Here is a 23,216-nt window from a genome sequence, read left to right on the forward strand (position 1 = left end):
AGCCAGGGTATTAGAAGTGGTGTTTGTCATATTTTGTAATGTGGCTGGTATTTTTGCATATTTTGATTTGCTTAATGTTGCTACAGCACTACAGTGGGTGGCCTTCTTCACATCATAGAATCATAGAATCATAGAATCATAGAATCATTTAGGTTGGAAAAGACCCTTAAGATCATCGAGTCCAACCGTTAACCTACCACTGCCAAGTCCACCACTAAACCATGTCCTCAAGCACCACGTCTACCCATCTTTTAAATACCTCCAGGGACGGAGACTCAACCATTTCCCTGGGCAGCCTGTTCCAGTGCCTGACTCCTCTTTTGGTGAAGAAGTTTTTCCTAATATCCAACCTAAACTTCCCCTGGCGCAGCTTGAGGCTGTTCACAGACCTCAGACAGAAACAAAAGCAACACAAAACATTGTTCAACTATTGCATTTAATGCAGATTCTCCTCCCCTCCTGCCACATCCCCAATAAACAGTCAAACCCAGGGTAGCTTAGAGGAAAAGGCTGTGGGGTTTTTTTTTGAGGGAAAGGGTGTAAGTCAGTCTTTTGTTAAAGGGACTTATATTTGCTATGGAAGATGTTAGACTTCATAGAGTAGATGCTTTTTTTTTCCCTCTCTATCAGCTGATGTCAAACAGAGGTCATAATTGATTGCATCTGTACACAGAAGCCTGAATTCTCTGCCATACATTTTCTCTTCAGCCTCAATATGTTAGTTATTGTCTTGATGTGTTTAGGTATCAACATTTTCTGCCTATATAACATTCATGTAAAATAAGTAAATTATGTAAAAAGCAACCCCCACAGCCACTGGGCTGTGTAAAAATGACAAGACTGATGTGAATTAATATTTTAATTGAATTTGTGAAAAATAGCGAATCAGCAAACCATTGCTATTTTACTTTCGTAGATTTAGTGGCAAGCTTCAGATTTTGCCTGTCTGGAAAAGAAAGATATTTCAGTGTCCGTTGTCTGAAACTACTCATCTGGCTACTGAAATTAACTGCAACAATCAGTCACTGCAAGTACTTTTTATCTGTGTCACTCTCTTAAAGCAGTGAAAATAAAATCACAGAGAGCCAAAGGCTCTATAGTAAATTTTGACAGACAGGTACTAGCAAATAACTTGCTTTTTTTGTCTCCTTTTAGCTATTAGAAGGTTGCAGCCTTTGGTGTGGGGCAAGAGCAGCCTCAATGTGCTCATCCTTTGAGAAGGTTGCACCAGTCCTTCGCCTCTGTTCACTTTGGCCTGATCCATGGCTTGGTGAAGCTGATCAAGTCTTTCCAGGGACTTCTGTGGGCTTTAAAATTAGGTGTAAGCTAAAGGTTTACACTTTGCAAGAGTTTAGCATGTGCTTTCTTCTGGCAAAGCCATACCAATGCCCACAGAGGACGGAAACTGTTTTTAAAATTGCGTTAAAAATACTAAAGTGAGTTTGACTGGGAAGTAGGTTTAAGACTAATGCATTGGCATGGTGTCTTGCTAGACTACTGTGCCTGGCTAGCACCAGTCCTCATGCATATGCCTTGCTGGACTTTCAGAGAATTGTGGCATGCCGATCTTTTGAACGATGTGGCCCAGTTGAGATGGTTCAAAACCCAGGTGGGGCACTGGGAAGAAAGAATTTGAAGTGCTTGTGTTAGATGGGGTTGTTTGGCTTGGTCCTCGGAAGAGTGGAGGAAGAGTAAGGCGCAAGCGCTCCTAACTCAGACTATCAAAAGACATGATGGTCACTGTTTTTCTCACTTGTTTTTTAGAGCAGCCTGGAAGGCAGGGATGCCCCCTCCCTATAGGTACCAGCTGCAGGTTTCAATCCCCTTGCCTTGGGAATGAAACTCAAATTTCCCACTTTCAGCCTAAATGTCTGAAAATGGCTTTAGTCCACTATTTAAAAACTGGCTAGTCCCCTGGAAAAGAGCCAGCACCACACAGTTCTTCAGCAGAAGCTGGTGTGCATCTGGCCTCCAGGGAAAATGCTGGGCTTCAAATTGCAAGTGGCTGGAGCCGCTCCTGAGCAAGCCCAGCCCCAGCACCGGCAGCGTTTGGCACGGGTGGCCGCTCAGACACACACCTGTACCAGGTATTGCCCAGCTGACAGTAAAGGGCCTTTGCAAGCTGGGTCCTTGATGGGATTGTCCCCACGTGTGCACCGTGTCTGTGAACCTGCTGGGGGGACTGCACTCTGCCGTTGAGGATGGTGGGGCAAGGGGGGAGGTTTGCAAAAAGTTGCCTCTGTTTTAGCAGCCTAATGTCTTTTTGACCTAGTCTTAAAGTCTTTGATCAAGAGTCTCACCCCTCTCCTCTCTCTTTCACAGCAGTAAGCAGTCGCTGCCCTCATGCCCTACATCTTCTGCTGGCTGAAGCTGGACGTGCCTAACGGTGACCTGTGATTTCCCTCTGCTGCTCCCTCCCACTTTTCTAGCATAAAGCTTAGCGTGCATCATGTTGCTGCTATTAAATGTTCAGTACATTAGCTTGTTAGTAATATTTGATGATCTCGGTGCATAAAATCTCTTGTTGGGTCTATTCCACTGTTGGTAATTATGGGTGTGTATCTGCCTTCACGCACAAGCTCCAAGCTGCTGTATTTTTAGGCCCCTTATTTGTTCCCCCTCTGCCCTTGGATTGCTGTCTCCATCCCTCCCTCTCCTCTCACCACTCCCCGTGATACAGGCAGTAACACTAAGCTCAGAGCTTTCTCTGCCTGCTGGCAGGCGAGGATGAGCAACAGTGGTGGAGGAGTTGAGCAAGCCTCCCTTGCAGCGCGCTGGCTTGCACAGCCTGTGCTGTGCCAAGGTACAAAAAAATAAATCAGCATTTCTGATTTCAGTTGCAAGTCTCCCCAGCGAGATGCTTCTGCAGGCTAATGCAACCCAGTCCTGGGAAACAATTATTCCCGAGCCCTTACATGTGCTGCACACCAGGACTCCCAGCAACGCACAATTAAATTAATGGCTTGCTCTTCATTTCTTGGCTGTGGTCTACGTAACACTGGGGCCAAGATCATATTTTTTACAGCATGCTCCTATCCAGTGATACCAGCCTTGAGCTTTTTAGTTTTTTCTACAGGTGTAGATAAACTCTCTTGCTGTAAGTGGTGGCAGCTGAGCTCTTGCAGCCATAATCGGGGTGAACTGGGTGTTCTCAAAAATACCTTTCCCCTTTGCTTGCTGTTGTAGAGTAGGTTGTGCTCATAAACCTGGTGGAGAGGGAGGGGGCAGCGAATGACTTGAGAGCTGAGTTAGCTATCCAATTAATAATTAAAAGAAATAAATTGCAGGGGTTTGTTGGCTGTGTGAAGCTAGGCACCAACCTATGGAGTCAACTTCTGAGTTTAAACACATTGCACTATGACCAGCGATTCTCCACAATACAGTAGGATTTATTAATAGAAAATATGTCAATATGAGTTTGTCTTTGTACATGTTAGCAACATGTACAGTGAAACACATTTTTTTTTCTCAATCTATATTGTTATAGTTCCTTTGTGTTATCTGACATAACCATTTATATTTTGGGCTTAAATATGTTATTTGTCAAAATGTACTTTCAGTGTTAATATACCTTTAAAATCATAGTTTATCTTTTAAATATTGAATTCATATTATTTTTTTTCAAATCAATATTGCTCATGTTAGTGCAAATTTGTTAATCTTGAGATAGGTTAACCATTCCTTCCAGACCATAAACAGCATTTAATAAAACAGTGAGATTTATATAGCTCTACACAGCTGAACAAGATTCTAATACGAAGCTTGTTAAAAAAAAAAATCCGACATTTTACAGTACATCAATTGCATTTTATACAATTTTTTTGGAACAGTTTTGTTTCTTCTCTATTTCTGTGTGTGATCTAGTACAAGAATGAAGGGAACAGCAATAGGTAATGATACTTTCCTCAGTATTAAAAAGAATGCATCGTATATATCTTGCTCAGTATGGCAGCAGTGTTGGATTTCCAAGCCTGGAAAAGAAGCCAGGTAATTCAACACCTTCTCAAAACTCAGTACAGCAAGAGTGAACGTTATCAGCCGGAGCACTTGCCACTACAGAAGAATGGAAACAAAACAACACAAACTATAGACAAAAGGTATTTTATGCCACTTCATCAATCCAGAATCTCTCACTTGAGCAATGGTCAACGTGTGACTCCAAGTAATTCCTAAGAGGAGCTGAAAGGGGGCTACGTGGGCATTTCAGTAGTCTGAAGAATGGAAATAAATCCAACTTACAATAACCTCCTGTCCTAAGAACTTCCAACAGAATGACGGATCCCCTCGGCCTGTTGGCAATCCTGCGCCTGGAGAACTGCGCCAGCCTGGTGGTCATCAGGCAGTCAAGAAGAACTTCGAGTTGCGAGTGACATTCTTTATTAAAAAAAAGTTTTTATACTGAAAATGTGCTTTGTTCAAAAGAGCACTGCAAATGTCACTTATCTTATTAAAATCAATGTAATAAATAAAATATAAACAACCTGTGTCCAAAACTATGAATAATATTTTTATCTACCTCACTATACATCTGGCCCACTGTGCCCCTCCCACCCCCCCTTTCTTAAATTTTTTAAAAATTTTTTTGCATGCGATTTTTTTTCCCCATTTACTACAAAGAGCAGATAAGGTTACATATCGTACACTGGGAAAAGCTGCCAAAAAGATTAAACTATAGTCCTAGCTTACCGATAAACCAATTCTACGTCACAATACCCGCCTGCGTGAACTACTCGGGCTGCGTCCTATATAGCAGGCGATGACTTGCGAGAGACTTCTCCCCCTGTGCACAGCCAGAAGTGTGCCAGGTGATGTTAAGACTATTACAATGACTAACCACAGAAATGTTTGCAACCTAAAACAAATTCCTTAATTGCAATCTAAGCAATTTACAACTACTCCATTTGTGGTGGGTCTTATGCTGTGAAAACTGTATGCTGAACTGTTGTCTGAATCAAAGAAATGAAGAAACGCTAGATTCATTTTTTTAATTCCAGAATCCCAAGAGCTAAGATGAATATGCCAGCTCTTCTGGCCTTCTAGCCTAGTTTCCTTTTCTATTTTTTAATAATAATAATAAAAAAATCTCTGTCCCTTACATTTTTTCATTTTTCAGGGTTTTACTTTAAATGCACAGAAATGGTCAGTATCTTTCATATTTGAGGAATGTGTTTCGGGTATCAGGTTTTCTTTTTGGTATGGGTTAAAATAAATGATTGTCCTAATGGTTCACAAGTTGGACTCTTCTATAGCCCGAAGAGTTTGGAGACTCCAGACTTAAGTCTGTTACGTCTTTGTTTTCCATTCCCTCAGGGAGATGGCAAAATCAAACTCTGCCTTCCTTGAGCATTTGCTGGTTGGTGGCCGGAGAGTAATGAAATTTCCTCAAGAGAAGATCGAGAGATGCTATTTTAAAGGAAATGGCACCTACGGGTGAAGGAATCAGTGAAAAAAATCCGATAACCCCTTCCTTTGTGAGTATGTGGCCTAACAATTTTGAACTGCTATCAATGGTTAAGAAAGTGAGTAAGAGAAAGCACATACTGGAGTTTCCACTGTTTAAAAAAACTGAAAATCAAACAAAAATTGAAGCTTGAACAAGGAAAACATTGGATGAAAAGAAGTCTTACGCCACACTAACGCACACACTCAAACACGCACGCACACAGAATACTATGCATACGTGGACACACACAAGTAAGAATGTGTATTTGTATGGTAGGTTCTTGGAAATAGACATTCTTAGCAAATATGGATGACAGATCAATTGTAATTTATTTTCTTTTAACACTGTATCATCATAAAGAAAACTGGTATAAATGAAAAAAATCTATTTCAAATATCTACATCTAAAATTTTAGGCAGTGAAAAAGCACTTTGTTGACAAGGAGTGTGGAATGATGAATGTTAATTGTCAGAAACTGCTGAATGCCTTTTTTTTTAGTTGCCACAAACAAATTCACATATCAGAACGAACAATACTGCTAAATATTCCTTTTTGTTTTTTTGATTTTTTTTGAATTTTTTTTTGTTAAAATGCACCGGGGAAAAGAAAACAAAAAACTGGAAATTCATACATCTTTCAAAATTTGAAATTGAAGCAATATTTAGAACCATAGATGAAGAAACACTGTGGCATTGGTGTAATATACACAATGCACTTTTTTTTTTTTATCTGTAATGTACATCAAATACTTTACAACAATGCATTAACAAAAGGCAAGAAACATCTTGCTGTACAGAGGAAACCCCAAATGCAACTTGAAGCCTAGATTCACAATGAATGAGGATATTAAACAAAGTGTGAGAAGCTGTTCCCCATAAAGTATGTACGCTGCTCAGTTACTTGTGCTTAACTCTTGACCCACATCCACTGTCATGTTCTCCCTCCTTCCTTCAGCCACATTCAATATACAGCATCGAACTTTAGACTCCACAGGCCAACAGTAAAGTTGCCCCACACTGTAAAATATATATATGTATATATATATTTCTTTCTAATGACTCCCAGGTTTAGCTTTCGTATCTTTTAGCCTTCTAAAAAAATCTCTTAATTTTTTCCATACTGGTTATCTGGGCCTTCCTATGGAACAGGCTTTAATAAACTAAATTTGCAGGAAAAAAAAAGTCTTGTGGTATGCATGCACATGCACAGTTCCTGGAGCTTTTGTATCTGCCCAAGTCTCAAACCCAGGAGTCGGGAGAGGCTGGATAGTGGCTTGTTTCATAGTTAAGTTCACTATAGGGACGAGCAGCTGAATAGAAGTCGACGTAGTTGCCAGTTGACTTTAGTCCCAGGTGCATGTTGTATTCGCTTGCAGGTGGACGATGATGCACTTGGTCCTCAAAGAAGGACTCATCATAGTTTCTTGTTGAATTCTGAAACGGCTGATATGGTTCATAATCTTTTCTGCTGGGCTCCTGTGGAACTGGCTGTGTTGAAACCTGGAAGATAGTAATACCCACAGCTTGTTAGGTACAGCTTATTGTGGGCAACAGGATGGAAGAAGGAGTAAATCTCATCGTGCTGGAAATCCAAGTTGTGCATTATCTTAACATCTGCTCAAGGTATTGCATGGTAGTGAATTAATTCTACAGCTTTGCCTTGTCATTACATTTCTTTACATTTATTTATTTAATATTATTATTATTAAATAAATTTATTATTTAATACTATTGCTGCTGAAGATGATGGTTTACTTCAGAAGCAGTTCAAGCAGCATAGCTTACAGTTACTTTCATAACTATAATCTGTGTATAACTTTCTGACTATTTTGCAGCTATATAATGCAAATATCAGTCACCAAAACTCAGCCTTGAAGAATTTGAATGGAAGTGATATACACTCCAAAGATGCTAAAGATTTTGCAGCTGCCTTTGCCACAAGTGAGACTGAGAGTGACACCATATCCTTAAGAACCATTTATAGTCTTCAGGGCACTGACGTGAGAAAATTTCACGCTAAGTGCCCTGAAATGTGGTCTTCTGCTACTGTTAAGCAGAACCATCTTCCTACCACCTCCTTAACATGTCATGTTGGCAATCTGGTGTTGTTGCTACATTCCAGCAAGTTGCCTTGAAGCTGAAATATTTATGATATGCAGAAAAAAAATCTCAGGCGATCCCATAACCTAGGTTTGCCATAAAGTTTCTTTCAGACAGCCCTAGCGAGTCTCTGTTTTTATAGTTGGAACACTACCTTTCACTCTACACCACCTCTGTTAAGTTTGGGCAGACTTTCTGACTGCAAAATGATATAGCCTTTCAGTCCTCACATGGTCGTCACTGGGAATATTGATGCTCAGACGTTGGTCTCAGAAGACTTTGCAGATCCTGCTGGCTCTGCAAGAGTTAGTAATGCTCCTTCAAGAAGAGAGGAACAGTTGGACTGCTGTGTCCCAAACTCTGTGATACTCCTTCAAAGCACGTCTGTATTGTACTGTGTGAGTAGAGTGCAAAAGTCTGCCCGTGTCCTTTAACGATCCTACGAGTGATCTTACAACGCTGGGCGCAATATTAGAACAGCACAAGGGAGCACAACTACTCTAGTTTCTATTTCTAGTACTGCTATCAAGGTGTATAGGACCTTGAGCCCTTCGTTTCCTTTCACATATTCAAACACAGGTGTTGAATTTTGGACACAGGAGAAAAATTCTATACTAAGCAACCTATTTACATGCCAAAAAGTTAGAGACGGTCAATTTTTGAGTAGAAAATAGGGGACTGAAGTAGTATTTCTGGGTTCTTTTTAGCTAAAAACATTATTTCTGATATGTCAATCAATCTCATTGAGAAAGCAAGTGGGAAAAGGTGGAAAATTGCTTTTGGTTTTTGGTGATTTTTTTCTTTTGTTTGTTTTGTTTTTGCTCAAACTCTCACCCCAAAAATCAAATTAGTTGATTCATGACTGCAGTTAGAATGCACCTACTGTTACAATACCTCAGACCCTTATTTTCTCTAAATATTGTGTTAATTGAAGGGCTTCATCTCTTTAAATGCAATAAAAGCAGGAACACCTTCATGCCCTGAATTGGCTCACACGAAGAAGGAATATGGTGCACCACAGGAAATAATGGCTAATTAAAAAGCAAAACCAATAAAGAGAAATGGGGGGACAGAGTATCAGCAGCTCTCTTCACCTTAAGTTTGTGGATTAAAACCGAAATATCAGTCTTTTAAAGTGAAATTTCAGGTAATCTAGTAAAAATTTTCAGAGAAAAATATTTTTTCTCAGTTTTACTAAATATGCATTTACCTGTCTGATACTACTAGTCATTTTAAGTGCTTTCCTTAAATGTTTTTTCATCTCATTTCTCTAGTTGAAAAATGCTGCAACTTTTGCATATTACATAGAGAAGCTGTGAAAATATTAAGGAGTTGTGATAATTAAGTATGAAGTAACATTACACCTAATGATGAATCAAAAGCCTGTGAGTGCAGAAAAATATCTATTTCCCAGGGCCTGAGGAAATACCATACTGGAAATACCAGCTATATGAAAGCCATACATGTCCATACTGCAACTTTTGCTGTGAGTGCATTAGCTTGGCACCCACGCTGCCAATTACTTTTTTGTAATGCCCACCTTATCCAGACGTACTTACTGCTTTCTGGTTTTCAGGGACAGGACGTTTTTAAGAGTTCCAAAGCTCTAGACCGAATGGCTTGGATGTATATACATGAGAAAGTGTCCTTGCCAATGAATTGCTACATTTTCTCTTGCCCATGCCCCAGTGCATACATTAAAAAACAACCAAGCAAAAAGCCTCGTTACAATCATGCTTCTGGAGTGACTATATGGCAAATCTGAGGGCTTTTGCTACACCTAAGTGTAGCGTACACACCCCTGCAAAAGATACAGGGGGATCTTTCTCCAGGACTGTTTAATACTTGAGTTTCTGCTAGCGTGCCTTAGCACGTGGCGTTGAATTTTATGATGGCTATACTCAAGATGTGACTGGACTTAACCAAATTCATTGGCACAGGGCATCATGAGATACCAGAGCCAGTAGAAGTGCCTATTAACACTAGCTTGGCTTTTGTAGTCTGTGTCACACATATCCAGAACTTTAAAGGCATTCAGGTCTCAAGCCCCTCTTGATTTCGTTATGAGTTACAGGCTTAAACACCTTAGATAATTTTTGTGCATATGCTGTCACAACCTGTTGGGCATTTTTTGAAACTTGGGCTGAAATTATCCATTAGCATAACGAACATAGCTTGCTTGAAGCCAGTGGCATTGCACAAGCAGATGACTCAGCTCCTCTAATCTCAATTTATCAATCTTTGTGATATTTTTCTTAGTTTCCATACAAGATGTTACACTGGTCTTTCGCCATCTGGAACAGTAACATTTTTGTCTCCATACTTACCTGGTTGTGTTTGATATCTTCAGCAGGTGCACCATATGAATTCCTGTACAAAGTTGAGATTCCAGTGTTCTGAGCTGGAGAGAGAAAAAAGGAAGGAAAAAGCAGGTTTACCAAACATACCTCTTTGGCCTCAAAATGAATTCTTAAGGCTTCATTAAATACATTATACAGCACCTGTTTCCCATACACAAAAATCTTTAAAAGCATCTGCAGACTTCTGTTTTCTCTTCCTCCCACTAAACAGTCATAATCTTTGCTTTGGCGTACATGCATGTACATGGTATACACTTACTAATGGAAACAGGTGCTACGTCATGTTCATACCAATCTTGCGCACTTCACATATAAATCAACAAAATTATTTCATATACAGCTAGCTTTCAGTAATATATTTCAGGTTATATATGGGATTTTATATCACACATACATTAAGCAGATAACAGTTATAAATACTGAGATTAAGAAACATTTCATTCCTTTCACTTCAGTTGGAAGATGTTATACCAAATCCTGGATTATTTATCCTACAGTGTTTTTGCTATATGGTGAAATTATTCACGGGAAAAGTGATTAAATGCAACCGAAAAATGAGTTATGCAAAAAAGTAATATGTAGTTATACAGAAGAGGTCTGGCCAAGATAGTCTCAAATCCATGAACTGCTGTCACTTTCTTCTCAGATGTCCTACTACCGAAACGCACGGACAAAACTGAGCTATGAATATGGCAGCAGAAGTAATTCTAAAGACAATGATAACATCATACAGTTTTGCAAAAATTTATTTCCCACCCTGTCCCCAAAAAACACATAAAAAGCTAAGATTTTCCCAGCAAAACTGACTTCACCAATCACTTTGATTTGGCTATCTAGCTGAAGCTTAGTTTGCTGGTAGAACTAGAAAGATTGTAGCTATTTCTCATATTTGAAAGAATATGAGGGTAGTATTTTGTGCGGCTGCTGCACACTGTTCTTACTGGGCATGCATTATTAACTTTCCAGACATTATAACCAATGATTTGATGCTGTCATGAGGACTCTCATTATAAAAGCACGTGCCTGAAAGCAAAAATTGAGTAGTTGCGAATCACAGTCACCAGTGGAATTGAAACATGTTGCTCATGCAACTTCTCTCAGGTCTCTGTGCAATGGTATAAAACCTGGAGGCACCAAGAGTTGCTTTTAATACCTTCACAACTCAAAACCTTTGAGGGTGAGGACTGAGCACCAGAGCTGAAAGCTGGGTATGGGATCCATGCTAGTCACATCACTAAGAAGAACCACAGTTACTCAAGAAGTAACCACTCTTTCTTCCGTTGGCAACCTGCTAGCATGGACCCCAGCCTGTACAACTGCCTCTCTCCTTCCCCCAGCCACCGCACCCTCCATGGAAAAAGGAACAACATGGTCTTGAGTCAAAGTTGACGGTAATATGCCAATTCTGATCTTCACATCTGCTACAGGTTCCATGCTGAGGGTATCATTTTTGTCAGAGTATGGTGCACTGTTCCATGTTGCTGCTTTACAGATTTCAGATGGTGTTCTAAAAGATCTCCAGCGTGTTCTTGAAACAGGATAAAGACAGGGCTTATATAGTGGGGTAATGAGCCCTAAGAGATGGAAAAAGAGATTTTTCACCTGATAACCATTAACTAATAGGGATGAAACCCCCTTGTTTCTTGAAGAGCTGGATGCAGTTACTGAGACAGTGCATAGTTCTGTGTAGGAAATGGAGAAGAGCTTTGCAGGTCTCCAAGGAGTGCAGCAGGAACCTTTTTTTGAAGGTGGGAGGAATACGAACTCTAGTAACAGATGATGGTTGGTCTTTTCCAGTGGTAGGTACTCTTAATTCTGCCTGTGTGCCAGTAGGTGGTAACAAATGGAAACGATGACTGTTTGAGTAGTTTGTCTTTGGCCATAGATGTCAGTACCAAAAAGCCGATCTGCAGAGGTTCTCTCTGCTCAGGCTGCATTTTGTCATCAAGCTTGAGTGATGTGTGAGACTTGACTGTTATTTCAGAGATTTTTATATTCCAGCTGCATCCTCTGCTTTAGTGTTTCAAAATCTCCCTCCCGATGCCAGTCTTCGGTATTAGAGGAGTCCGCATCAGCATTGCTACTTATGGTGCATCTCATGAAGGCATGACTCTCAGTAGTACAACTGCCAGATCTTTCCTTGATACTACCTTTTTATGCTGTTCTTCTGAGTTTTTTGCTTGCCCTACAAAGTGCTAGAACAAGCTGGGTTATACAAATTCCTCTTTTCCAGATCTAAAGATACTGTTAGTGTTTCAACTACCTGCTTGTGAAGTGCTACTTCTTGAAAAAAATTACAGTGGTATTCAATGTGTTGGACTCTCATGAACAGGGGAAGAAATTCTTGTAACCATTTTGTTTTCATGTATATATATTGCAAGATAAGCAAGGTTGAAGTTTCATGCATGCAAATTTTTAGTCGGGCACGACTGAACATATTCAGTCCAGACAGGACAATACTGTTCATGGTTGGCTGATGTCAAGAATAAAAGATTGGTATAAGGTGCATCTGAGAGTTTTATGAAGAATCTGATGAAAAATAGCAAACTGGACACATGCTAATTTATACGTTGTTCCTACAGGCAATCAGAGAGACTTTAAGGAGGGTCATGACCTTTCCATCTTTTTACAGGTATATGAAAAGGCACATGGTACATACGTGCCACTAATAGCCATGACTATTATGAAAACAGAAATAGTCCAGAGCTGGTGCATAGCCGACCAATGCACTACAGTGACATTTGCACTGATGTGCTCAGAATTGTCACATGCCAGATTGAAGACTTACAGTCTCCCGGATCACATAGTCTGCAATGGAAAAATGGATAGTTTCAGCTTATGAAAATAGCTGCAAGGTCTGCATTGCTGATTTCACTGCAGTGATGTGGATACAAATTCACAACTTTAAAATGCAAAACAAAAGTAGTACTCTTTTCTTAATGTAATAAAAAGGAATACAATGACATATCAAATGCTTGGAAATGAATGCCAAGAGTTCAAGAACAAGAAATCTTGGCTTAGTCTAGCTGGGAGGCTGAGATAATTCTGTCTCTGGAGGAAATGTAAGTCAAGCAATGTAGCTGCTAGCAATGCATGCAGCCCCACTCCAGTACCTGCTTCTAAACACACAGGCAGCATCCCTGGGAACTCCATTCCCGCTCTGCCATGCTTCAGCGAGCAGTTGACTCTTGCTGTCCAAAAGCAGAGGGCAAATATAAAAGAAAGAAGGGAGAGAATGAGCTAGATGAACGGACAGATATTGTGTGGTTAGTATCTGACTTTTAACATTGTATACGTACCATCATAGTAAAATTATCAAACAGAGAGAGAGGTTAATGAAATAATTTTCTTTTTTAAAACATGTCAAGAGAAGGGAAAAGGTACAAGGAGCAAGAGATGGAGATGTTCCAGCAGCCACACTTCCTTACAGAGATGTGAGAATTGTAGCTGCAGATGAAATGATTTGAGGAGTGATTGAGTGTGTGTGTATGTGTGTATTTTATGCAGTATGTAAACATCAGTACATGATAGTACTCAAAAGGTACTTTTTACTAGGCAAAATTGTAAAGGTTCTAAAATGAGTACTATGATCAGCCTGCAGTACTTTGCGGTTGCATTGCATAAAGAACATTATAGAAAAATACCTTCCTTTTTCCCCCCTGTTCAGTTTTCAAGGTGATATTGGTTTAAAAAAAAATCATACAGTTCCCCAGAGCAGTCTTCTGCAAAGCTGACAACAGCTTTGAAAATCATGTCACTCAGTGGTTTATGTGATAAAGATATCACTGACCGAAGCTGTCCCCATATATCCCAGTCACTTGATTCATGGTTTAACATTCAGCTTTCAGTTCTTATAAGTACTTACTCTGAACACATTTACAGACACTTTGAAATAACAAGGTGCTAGCCTGTTGCCCTCACAAAGAGAGACTGATATTAAGAAAGGAAAGCTCAGCTGGACAGACAGTCATCCTCATCTGGTATTGCATAACCTGCTTTTTCTGCTATAAGCAGCAGGACTCTATTTTCTAAAATTTAGTTCAAGACAGTAAAGGAAAATGCTTATGTGCCTCACAAATCTCGGCTAACAGAGATCATTAACTGTCACTGCCACTGCCACCTTCCTGCATGGTGAAAGATGAGCTAAGGGCATGAGAAAAGATTACAGTGTATTATGGTTTCTTAAAGTAATAATAAGTTCAAGTAGCCCGAGCATCTGTAGCTTCTGTAACGGATGATGGTGGTTCTTTGTGTTCTGAATGTGCACGGACTTTCAAGTAAGTTTAAATGACAAAAGTATAGATGATTGATTCTTGACAATCAAAAGAAAATAAATTAATCGGAAGGTGTTTCTGCTGGTGGAAGTGAAGATACAGGGCGCAGACCGTGATGTAGGTATTAGTTCAGTGAGGGAACTAACAAAGTAAAGAAACTTTAGAGTAGGACTCCCATGATAGTATACAGTAACCTTATCTTCCCTCTTCTGAAGGAAAACACCATGGCATAAATAATGTTACCACATGCACTTATAGTTCCTGCTTTTTTAAAAGGAATATAATAGTTTTTGTCTTAAAATAAACTTTAGGTGATAAAATTTTATTACTGGTTATTTTTTTCTACAGAGTAGAGAAGATGGATAGTAAATATACACGGCATCATAAACCTGGGAAGGGAAGAGGGCAATGAGAACTTTGATAGTGTTCCTCTATTTTTTAGCTGTCCTTGTGAAATCAATATAAGTTATCATCTTCAGCCAAACTGTTTACTTCATAGGTTCTCCATTTTTCCCAGAGGTTTCCTGACAACTCCCCACAATGGCAAGAAGCCAACATTTCTGCTTCGAAAATCCATCAGAAAACCTTCATTTCAGTCCCAGCCAAGCGGTCATAAAATTTCTGAACTATAAACTGGGAAGAGCTTTGGAGAAGAACATGGAGACAGTTGTGGATAAATTGGGGCTACAGCTGTGGCTCCACATTCTGTGTAAATCCGTAAGTCAAACAAAGCTTTGTGTAATACATCAGCTTGGCACAGAATACAAGAGCAGCTCAAAGTATGTATATGCCAGGTGAAACCTGAAAAAACATTTATCTAAGTCCCGTAGGCTCTGTGGATGTATTAGCTGCAATGCATTGTCTGATGCACAAAATGAAATACAGGCAATGCAATGAATTTGCTACATGAACTTATATTAGACCGTCCAAGTCAAGTCAAAATGTCTCACAATTAAAATCACAAATGCTGATTTTATATTGTTCTTTAATGAAATATTTATTTTATGAGCTACAAATATGTTACACAAATTTTACGTTGACTGTTGACGAGTGAGACTCCTTCTAACTGTCATTTTCTTTTGTTCTTAACATGGTGCTTAATTTGAGCTCAGACCAAATAAGCAGAGATTTGGTGACCTGAAAGAGAGAGAAAGTGATTTGTTAATTTCATATTCATTTGTACAATGGTCACGTAAGATTGCAAAATATTATTAAACTTTTCAATTTGATTTTGGTTTTGATTTTTCTCACTGAGCTCAGTAGCTGCAAAAATAGTCGATAGCTGAGCATGATGCTGTGTTTCTAGTTTCCTTACTAAAAGCCCACCCAAAAGACCAATAAGAACAGACAAAATACAAGCAGATATTAAAGGAAAACATGATGCAAAAATCAAAGTGGAGCAAAGGTTTCTGGGGAAGTACAAACCTCGCGATCTGAAAATTGTATTGAAAGAGAAAGGAAACAAGGGAAACAGGAACGGGAGAAGAAAAACACTATACAGTAAAAGGCAACATGAAAAGGGATAGGGGAAAAAAAAAAACAATTTTTTTAAAGTGTGGAGAGAGACAAGACTATCTGCAAGGAAACACAGATTCTCCACACGGAAACCCTTTTTTTGTGAACATTCTGATATAATCTGGTAGTCTACATTTGCAGATACAGCTAGAACAAAATACTAATGTTTCTGCCTTTTCGGCCTGCTGCTCTTACTCCTGAGATTCCCTCTTCATGGATCCTTGACAAAGTGGTGAAAAAAACGCAGCCCTATCCTTCACAATCACACAAGTAAGAACCACTGAAGTGTTTCAGAGAACCACCTTGTGCAGTGACTATGAAACACTCAAAATATTGCAGATAGATAAAATGCAGTACCTTGACTGAATCCGCTGCAACCTCATGTAGTGCGCTGCAGATGCCGTTCAGGACACTCCTCATTTCTGTGGTTTCCAAATGCTCTTGACTGTCATTCCTCTTCTTCAGCTTTTCACTTTCATGCTAATTAATGTTCCGTATTGCATTTTCACACAAATTCAAAGGCTGGCCTTTAGGTTTTGATTACACAATAGCGTATAACACAGTAGATGTAGTATGAGTATCATCATATCCTAAATACGGTCTTGAAAGCTAGTATGGATGGCTTGATGCTGAGTCAGCATGCTACTGGTGTCCCCAGTGAGCTGAGGAACACAAAGACAGCTCGTTCTGGCATCCGCCAAGCAAGGCCTCTACAGAGGGCATGGGAAAAGGTAGCAGGCATTCAGAAAGTGCAGAGTGACTCCTCACTGTGATTTTTTTGTTTGCCCCGAGATAGCATTTGGAGGAGAGGACACCATGACGCTCGGCACTGTATAAACGTACGAAAATGTTCAACAGAGGTTATATAAGCCTGTGCAATGGTGATGGAGACCAACATGCACTTTGCAAGAGAATTAACAGAGGTGCAGTGCTAGGCAAAGTGCTCAAAATTTTATAGTCACTGAAATGCTAACACGTTAATGAGCTCACTAGGGGAGAGAAGCCTTCAGTGAAACCTGCAATAGATGCCATAACATACAAAGAAAAAATGGTTCCATTTACATCAGCCCAGCTGAGAAAGTAACAGGAACAGACTTTACAAACTGCTACCAAATTTCCTAGGAATGACTGACATGGAAAATAAGCTAACTGGTCCCGGAAAGCCATTCCCTGCAAAAGACAGATGTTAGGGATCACCGCACATGCTCAACCATTGTCATGCTTCAGAAACAACGCTAGTTAATACAAGGTGATTTACTCACTTTCTTCTGAAACAAAACCAAACTGAAAATCAAAAAGAAATGTAGAGTTGCTTTTAGAGCCTTTCCTTTGCGAAGAAACACGGTCTTCACAAATCATTTTCACACAGCATTGTATTCATTAAGATAAAATATTTCTTCAGTTGTATTTCTCAAGGTGGCTAAAACTTTGGAATCAACCAAAGCAGGCTGACTCTTTCCTGTAGTAAGTAAACCCAACCAAGCCTATAAAATCAGTGGTCTATCACAGCTGATTTTTATATATGCTATGAAAGCACAATCTCACCTGTCATGGTGTCTTTCCTAGAAGTGTGTTCTCCCTTATTTCCATGGTAAGTGGCGTTTGTTCCAGTTGATTCATAGTCTGTTTTTCTTTCTTTTAGGCTGATCATTTCCCGAGGTGAGGCTGGGGCACTTGCTAGATCATAAAAATGGATTTATTTTTTCTTGCCACATATGACTGAATGTAGTATTTAACTCTAAAGTAAACATTTTAGTAACGTTTATATTTGTTAGCGTACTAACATTAAGCTGTTTGAAGGAACACTACCCCATTATGGAAAAAAAGAAAAGGTGCTGTTATTTCAAACACAGGACAAATGTATTCATGGGACAATCAACTCCAAACATCATTTTCTCTCTGGACGTTTTACTTTTTTCACTTACACCCAACATCTAAGATGATCATTAAGAAAAAAGTACAATAATAATGATTTTTTTTCTTCCCCTTAAGCTTTTTAATTTCTTTATCTTGTCAAAACTTTCTGGTATAGGCACTTCCATTTTTTTTCTCAAAATGGTTAATTTAGTTCTATTGAAAAGACCATTAACTTTCAACTCTGTGGAAAAACCCTTATAAAATATTTTCCTCCCTTCTCTGTTGAAAATAAACAAACCCATTAAATGATTCTAATGGAGACCGGAAGAAATGAAAGGTGTTTTTCATAGAAAACATATAGCAAAGAATGCCTCACACTTAAAGGTATAATAAATAATAATATATCTGCCTTTAAATAATTTATCTGCCTTTAAATATCTATATACGAACAACTGCCATTAAAACAACAACTGCTACTTTAAAGTATCGTTAAAACTAACCCCTTCATCACCGACACTTGTGGTATGGCTAAAAGGAGAAAAGTATGAGGTGACTAGGAGGAGAACTGGGTTTGTACTTGATTCTCACGTGCTGGAAAATGTGAAGGTGATCACTGGCACCGATCACGGAAGATTTAGAGCTTGCAATGCTTAGGAAGAGGAGAGAAGCAGAGAAAAAAATAATGGCTTTCAAGTAAACTGACTTCAATATATTTAGGTGTTGGTAGATACAATGCACCTTCCCTGTTGTGGAGGGCAGGGGAAGGTGAGTGGCAGAGCACCCCAGAGCCTTGTGAAGGCACAGTGGTGCAAAAATAACTAAAGTGCTGATGCTTACTTCCACTCCCTCCCGTCTCCACCCAGATATTTGATATGTCAAAAGAACCTCAAAAGCAGTAACAATGTCCTTGCTTGAGGAAAAAAAAAAATTAAAAAAATGTAAGACAGGCTCATTCGTGAAGCTTGATCATGAGTTATGTCTTTCAGCATCTCTAACTATGTTACATTTTTTAGTTAAGGACTAGGGAAGCACTTGTACTTAATTAAGGAGTAGCGAAGCACAAGTGATGTTGAATTCTGCTTAGATTGGTTCTGCTGGCCCTGGCCTCTGAATTTACAGAGCAAATGTGGGACAGATGTTTTTTCTTATGAAGCCATTAGAACTGGGGATTGCTTCTAAATTGCTTGTCAATAGTGATGTAATTCTAAAACTGATAATCCAGCAGATATAAAGAAACATGACATTAAATTACCAAATCAGCTAATGTCAACTTGAGTCTAATAGGGAACAAAACAGAAGGCAAACCCTGAAAAAGTTGCTAACACGGGGATGCATTTTGTTTCACATACTCTGGTAATGCTTTTAAGCATCCTGGTGCTTTGAACAAAATTGACCGATAAAGACAAAGCCATCTCTCTCTGTCCCTGTGGGAATTCTCTCTCTCCTCCCATGGGAGAACAACTGCTTTCTGGCAAGTGTTAAAATGCAGAAGTGACCTGTTTCAGAGTTTTTACTGGAAGCAGATGTAAAATTATTGGCTGACATTACACTGAAAAGTGATATTAAGGCTTTCTGCTCTTACTCTTAAAAGACAGAGAAAAGAAGACAGAGCTCTCTATGCTAGTTAAAGCATCTTATCACCAAGTCCTAGGGATGGATGGGGCATTGTGAGTTCATTTACTTCAACTCTTTACCCCAAGGTAGGATCCAGTATACCAAAATAATTCTTGACAGATTTTCATCTAAAACTAAAGATATCTAATGACAGAGACCACATAACTGCTCCAAGCAGTCTGTTCCAGTGCTTTGTTTCCCTACTGTTCCCTGATGTCTAGCCTGACTCCTTGCTGCTCATTATTTCCATTTGTCTGCTATGAAAGCAGAGAAAAGTTCATGCCTTTCCTCTTCACAGCTGGCTGTTATGTGCTTGAATACTTGACGCGTACCTGTGCCCACTGCCCCCATCTTGTGTCTCTCTTATTCGAGTTAAACAGTTACAGTCCATTCAGTGGGTCCTCATATCCTGATTTTTCCAACTCCCGATTCATGTTTGCAACTGACAAAAATCCCTAAATAATTTCTAAAGAACTTTTGTCTAGCCAGATATTCTCCTTATCTTTTTTTTTGTAAAGGACTGGATCTTTTTTCCATTTGGACAGTATCTCCAATTTCTCAGGATCATGCTCAATTCCAACGGTGCCCTTCAAGGTACCTTAATTTCTCCCACCTGCAAAGGTAATAGGCATTCTTTGTATATTATCTGGGTCATTCACGAAACCACTGAAGACCCAAGGCAAACCTCCAAGCAAAGCATTCTTCCATTTTGGCAATAAGCAATACCTATTCTTTGCGAATGGTTTTCAGTCAGTTTTGTATTTACCACACGTGACATTTTCTGGGCTGTTTGTTTGTTAGCTTGCCCTAGCTTGCCTATAAAAATCTTATGTGATAGGAGTCTTACTGATTACAGTAGATTTCATTTATTGAATACTCTTTCCACAAAGCGTTTTAAGTATGTTGTAGCCGGAATTCAGGCGGATTTTGTAAGAACAAATAGTATCGAACCAATGTTTGGATTCGATATGGATAGTACCAGACAGACAGTAACTTATACTACTATGTAGAAACAGATACTCCTAGACTTAAGCAGTATCTTATGTTCCTACTATCTTTGAGGTGCTCAGATTGTGATTATCTGTTCCAGCAATTTTCTAGAATGAAGTTGAGCTGACTGGTCTGTAAGTACATGCGCTCCTTTTCCTTCAGAAACAGCCACTATATTTGTCCTTTTCCAGTCTTATGATAATTGATGATGGCAGTAAGATTTAATCCAAAATTTCTTTAAGTATGTTCTTTGAGCGATAGAGTAACAGAAGTGAGGAGACAGTTCTGGCAAGAGACAGAACTAAGATCTCAGGGCCAGACATTTCAAGTGCCTTGCATTTACAGTCAAAATGAGATTTTGGAGAAGAAAAAAAGGAACAGGAGCCCTTTATGGACTTGTGTAATGACAGATTTTGAAAACTGAATAGCAGCTCTCACTGTACTTCTGGCTACATTTTCAAATCTCCTCAGTGGTTTTTCTGCAGGACTAAGATAATTAACTAAATTAGACTTCTAGATAATTAACAAAACAATTTTCTTAAAAACAAAACTATGGCCCGATGCTGATGGCAATAATCAGTTTGGTCAATTTTAACCCTAAACTCTTGGTATACCTATGAATGACGGCATTTGATTGAACAACTAGTAAAAAGCACATTGAAAGGCTGACTGTTTTACTCTGGTTATCTTAGATGATTTCCACTGGGAATGGTTTTATCTAACCAAGGTATGTTCTACTTTAGAATAAGCTGAGGGGAAAATGCCCAGATTTCTGAATAGAACAATTAATTAACACTGTGGCATAAGTTGAGATACTTAGATTAATTCATTGTATACAGAATTAATGATAGCTGGTGTAAATATGCCATCAACATTACATGAAGACCTGTAGTCAATCTTTTGCGAAACTTACATATGCATGTGTATGCACACTTATATACACATACACATATAAATAAATAAAATACACATATACATATGTGTAGAATGAATAAAATACACATATAAAAGAATAAAAGCTGACAAAAAAATAATGTGGATCCTTCCAACTTCTGCTAAGTGTGCAGAGTGGTCATAAACAACATAGCGTTTTTCATGACTAGCAAAGGGAGTAACAGAATTTCCTCATGCTACAAATAGACACCATTGCCCTGAGATCTAGTCAGGTAATCCCAATCAGGAAAACACTGCATTAGAAATCATAACAAAAAGTTATGGAATATTCTTTCTGCAGTAAAACTTTACAAGGTGTTAATAAAAAAAAAATTCCTGTTTTGAACAGATAATTCAGGTAAGAGTAAATAATGTATTTTGTGCCCTTTCACAACTGTTCACAACAAATCCGGATGCCAGTGACATTGCTTAAAGAAGGAAAACGACAGTGATGGATTACCTCTGTCTTTACTTCAGTCCCGAAAGCCTGCTCTTACCTGAGCGGTTGTTAGGAGACATGCGCACGGGAGAGATGGAGGGCGTGCGTGATGAAGAGTACGGTCTTTGCCGATCCCGTTCTATTGTTGAAGATGAGGCTACAAAGTGATACTGCGACCATCCATCCTGCAACATCAAATGTTGCGACAGCAGTCAGTGAAAACGCCATACAGTTCCCCATTTTAAGTAGAGAGTATTTTCCTCCAGTGTTTTCACTATGTATACATAAGGGGCCTACTATCTTTTTCCTGCCACTGGGTGGCAAATATTCTTAGCGGTGCAGGCTATGATGTGCTGACTGTACTGACACACCAGGAAAAAAACTAAAATGCAGAAATAACACATTTCAGAAGAACTCAAATTATGAAAACACTGAACGACTTTTTAGGCTGTTTAATAGTTCTGTCTTTTTCCACACCTCCATTTTCACATTGCAAATGGCATTCTGGATATGAAAATATTCCAAATCGTAAGACTGCTTGTCTTTCACAGTGAAAATCAGTTTTTGCTTTAAATCATTTCTATCTTACAAGGAATTTTTGGAATAAGTAGATGGGGAAGCTCCAGGATTATCAAAATTATTGTAACTATTTGGATATCTATAGTCTAGTTATATTAACTGCCCATTTGTTCACACGTGAGGGAAAAAGAATCAATGCATTTTCCTTGTTGTATTTTTCTCCAAGATGTACAGAAAGAAATTCTATTCCTTCTATTTAAAACTGTGGTAATGGTGACCTATTTAAAAAAAAAGAAACAAAGTAATACAAACACCAGAAACAGCTAGTTCAGAAACAGAAAAGGAGAGTTTTAATAATTCATGTTTTGTTCCTGTACCGTAATATAATGCAATAATCCAAAATAATTTACATTTTTAAAAGGCTATTAAAAATAGCTTGAAAGTATCATGAGAGAATAAACTGACTTTTGCTAGTGTTCCTATTCAACCACAGTATTTCAAATGTCCTAAAGTATTGATAGTTTTTAACTGTCTTTATCACTGCTTAATGTTAAATCTAAATCAGTAACACAGAGTTTTCCCAGTCTCGCACCGAAGGCATAAACCTTTTAAAAACGCCTACTTTCTGTTGGGTTCAGTGGAAATCGAGTCAAGCACCTGGCATGGCGCTAAACAGAATTTTTGCAATGAAATGCTGAATAAAACTAAACACAATATAATATTTCCAAAAACCAGCTGGAATTTTCCTCTTGCTTACAGAAGAATAAAGACTATTCCCACCCCTACCTCAGGGTACTCCAGGCATCCAACCCTAAATCCCACCCCCTCCCACTCTCTGCCTTTGCCCAAGGCATCTCTCTGACTTTGTTCCCTTCACAGAAACCACGGGCAACTGGCTCTCAAAATTGCAAGAGAAAGTGGCCTGAAAAATCCCCCTTCCACTCAACTTCTAAGAAAGAGAACTCAGAAAGAGTGTGACACTTTCTCTTTTAAAAACAGCAGGAAGAAAGAAGATAGTTCAACTTGATGTAGAAGGAAATGTTATAGGTAAATTAGGATAGACAGATGTGACACCTAACTACAGGTTCTGAATGTCTGTATTCCTTACATAACGCATTTGTATAAACAGGCACGTATCTCAAGTTGTAATTTCAGAGGAAAACAAAAGGCAGA

General features: G+C 38.9%; 1 protein-coding gene across 7 annotated transcripts in view; it reads right to left on the reverse strand.

The window, feature by feature from the left end:
* Positions 1 to 3,374: 3,374 nt before the first annotated feature.
* CTNND2 (catenin delta 2) overlaps positions 3,375 to 23,216 on the reverse strand; it is a 690,230-nt gene continuing 670,388 nt past the window's right edge. For 6 of the 7 annotated variants that reach the window (XM_087760877.1, XM_087760884.1, XM_087760869.1 and 3 more), the window contains 4 exons: positions 21,583 to 21,709; positions 17,237 to 17,368; positions 9,870 to 9,943; positions 3,375 to 6,942 (listed from right to left, as the gene is read on the reverse strand). In XM_087760877.1, coding sequence (XP_087617003.1) covers positions 6,682 to 6,942; positions 9,870 to 9,943; positions 17,237 to 17,368; positions 21,583 to 21,709 — 594 coding nt within the window. In that variant the 3' untranslated portion in view covers positions 3,375 to 6,681. The remainder of the gene's footprint in view (positions 6,943 to 9,869; positions 9,944 to 17,236; positions 17,369 to 21,582; positions 21,710 to 23,216) is intronic. The other variant, XM_087760913.1, reaches the window with a different exon arrangement.

Source organism: Nipponia nippon, unplaced genomic scaffold, assembly GCF_047370975.1.
Source record: "Nipponia nippon isolate SJK-2023a ecotype South Korea unplaced genomic scaffold, ASM4737097v1 scaffold_1, whole genome shotgun sequence".
Lineage (NCBI taxonomy): Eukaryota > Metazoa > Chordata > Aves > Pelecaniformes > Threskiornithidae > Nipponia > Nipponia nippon.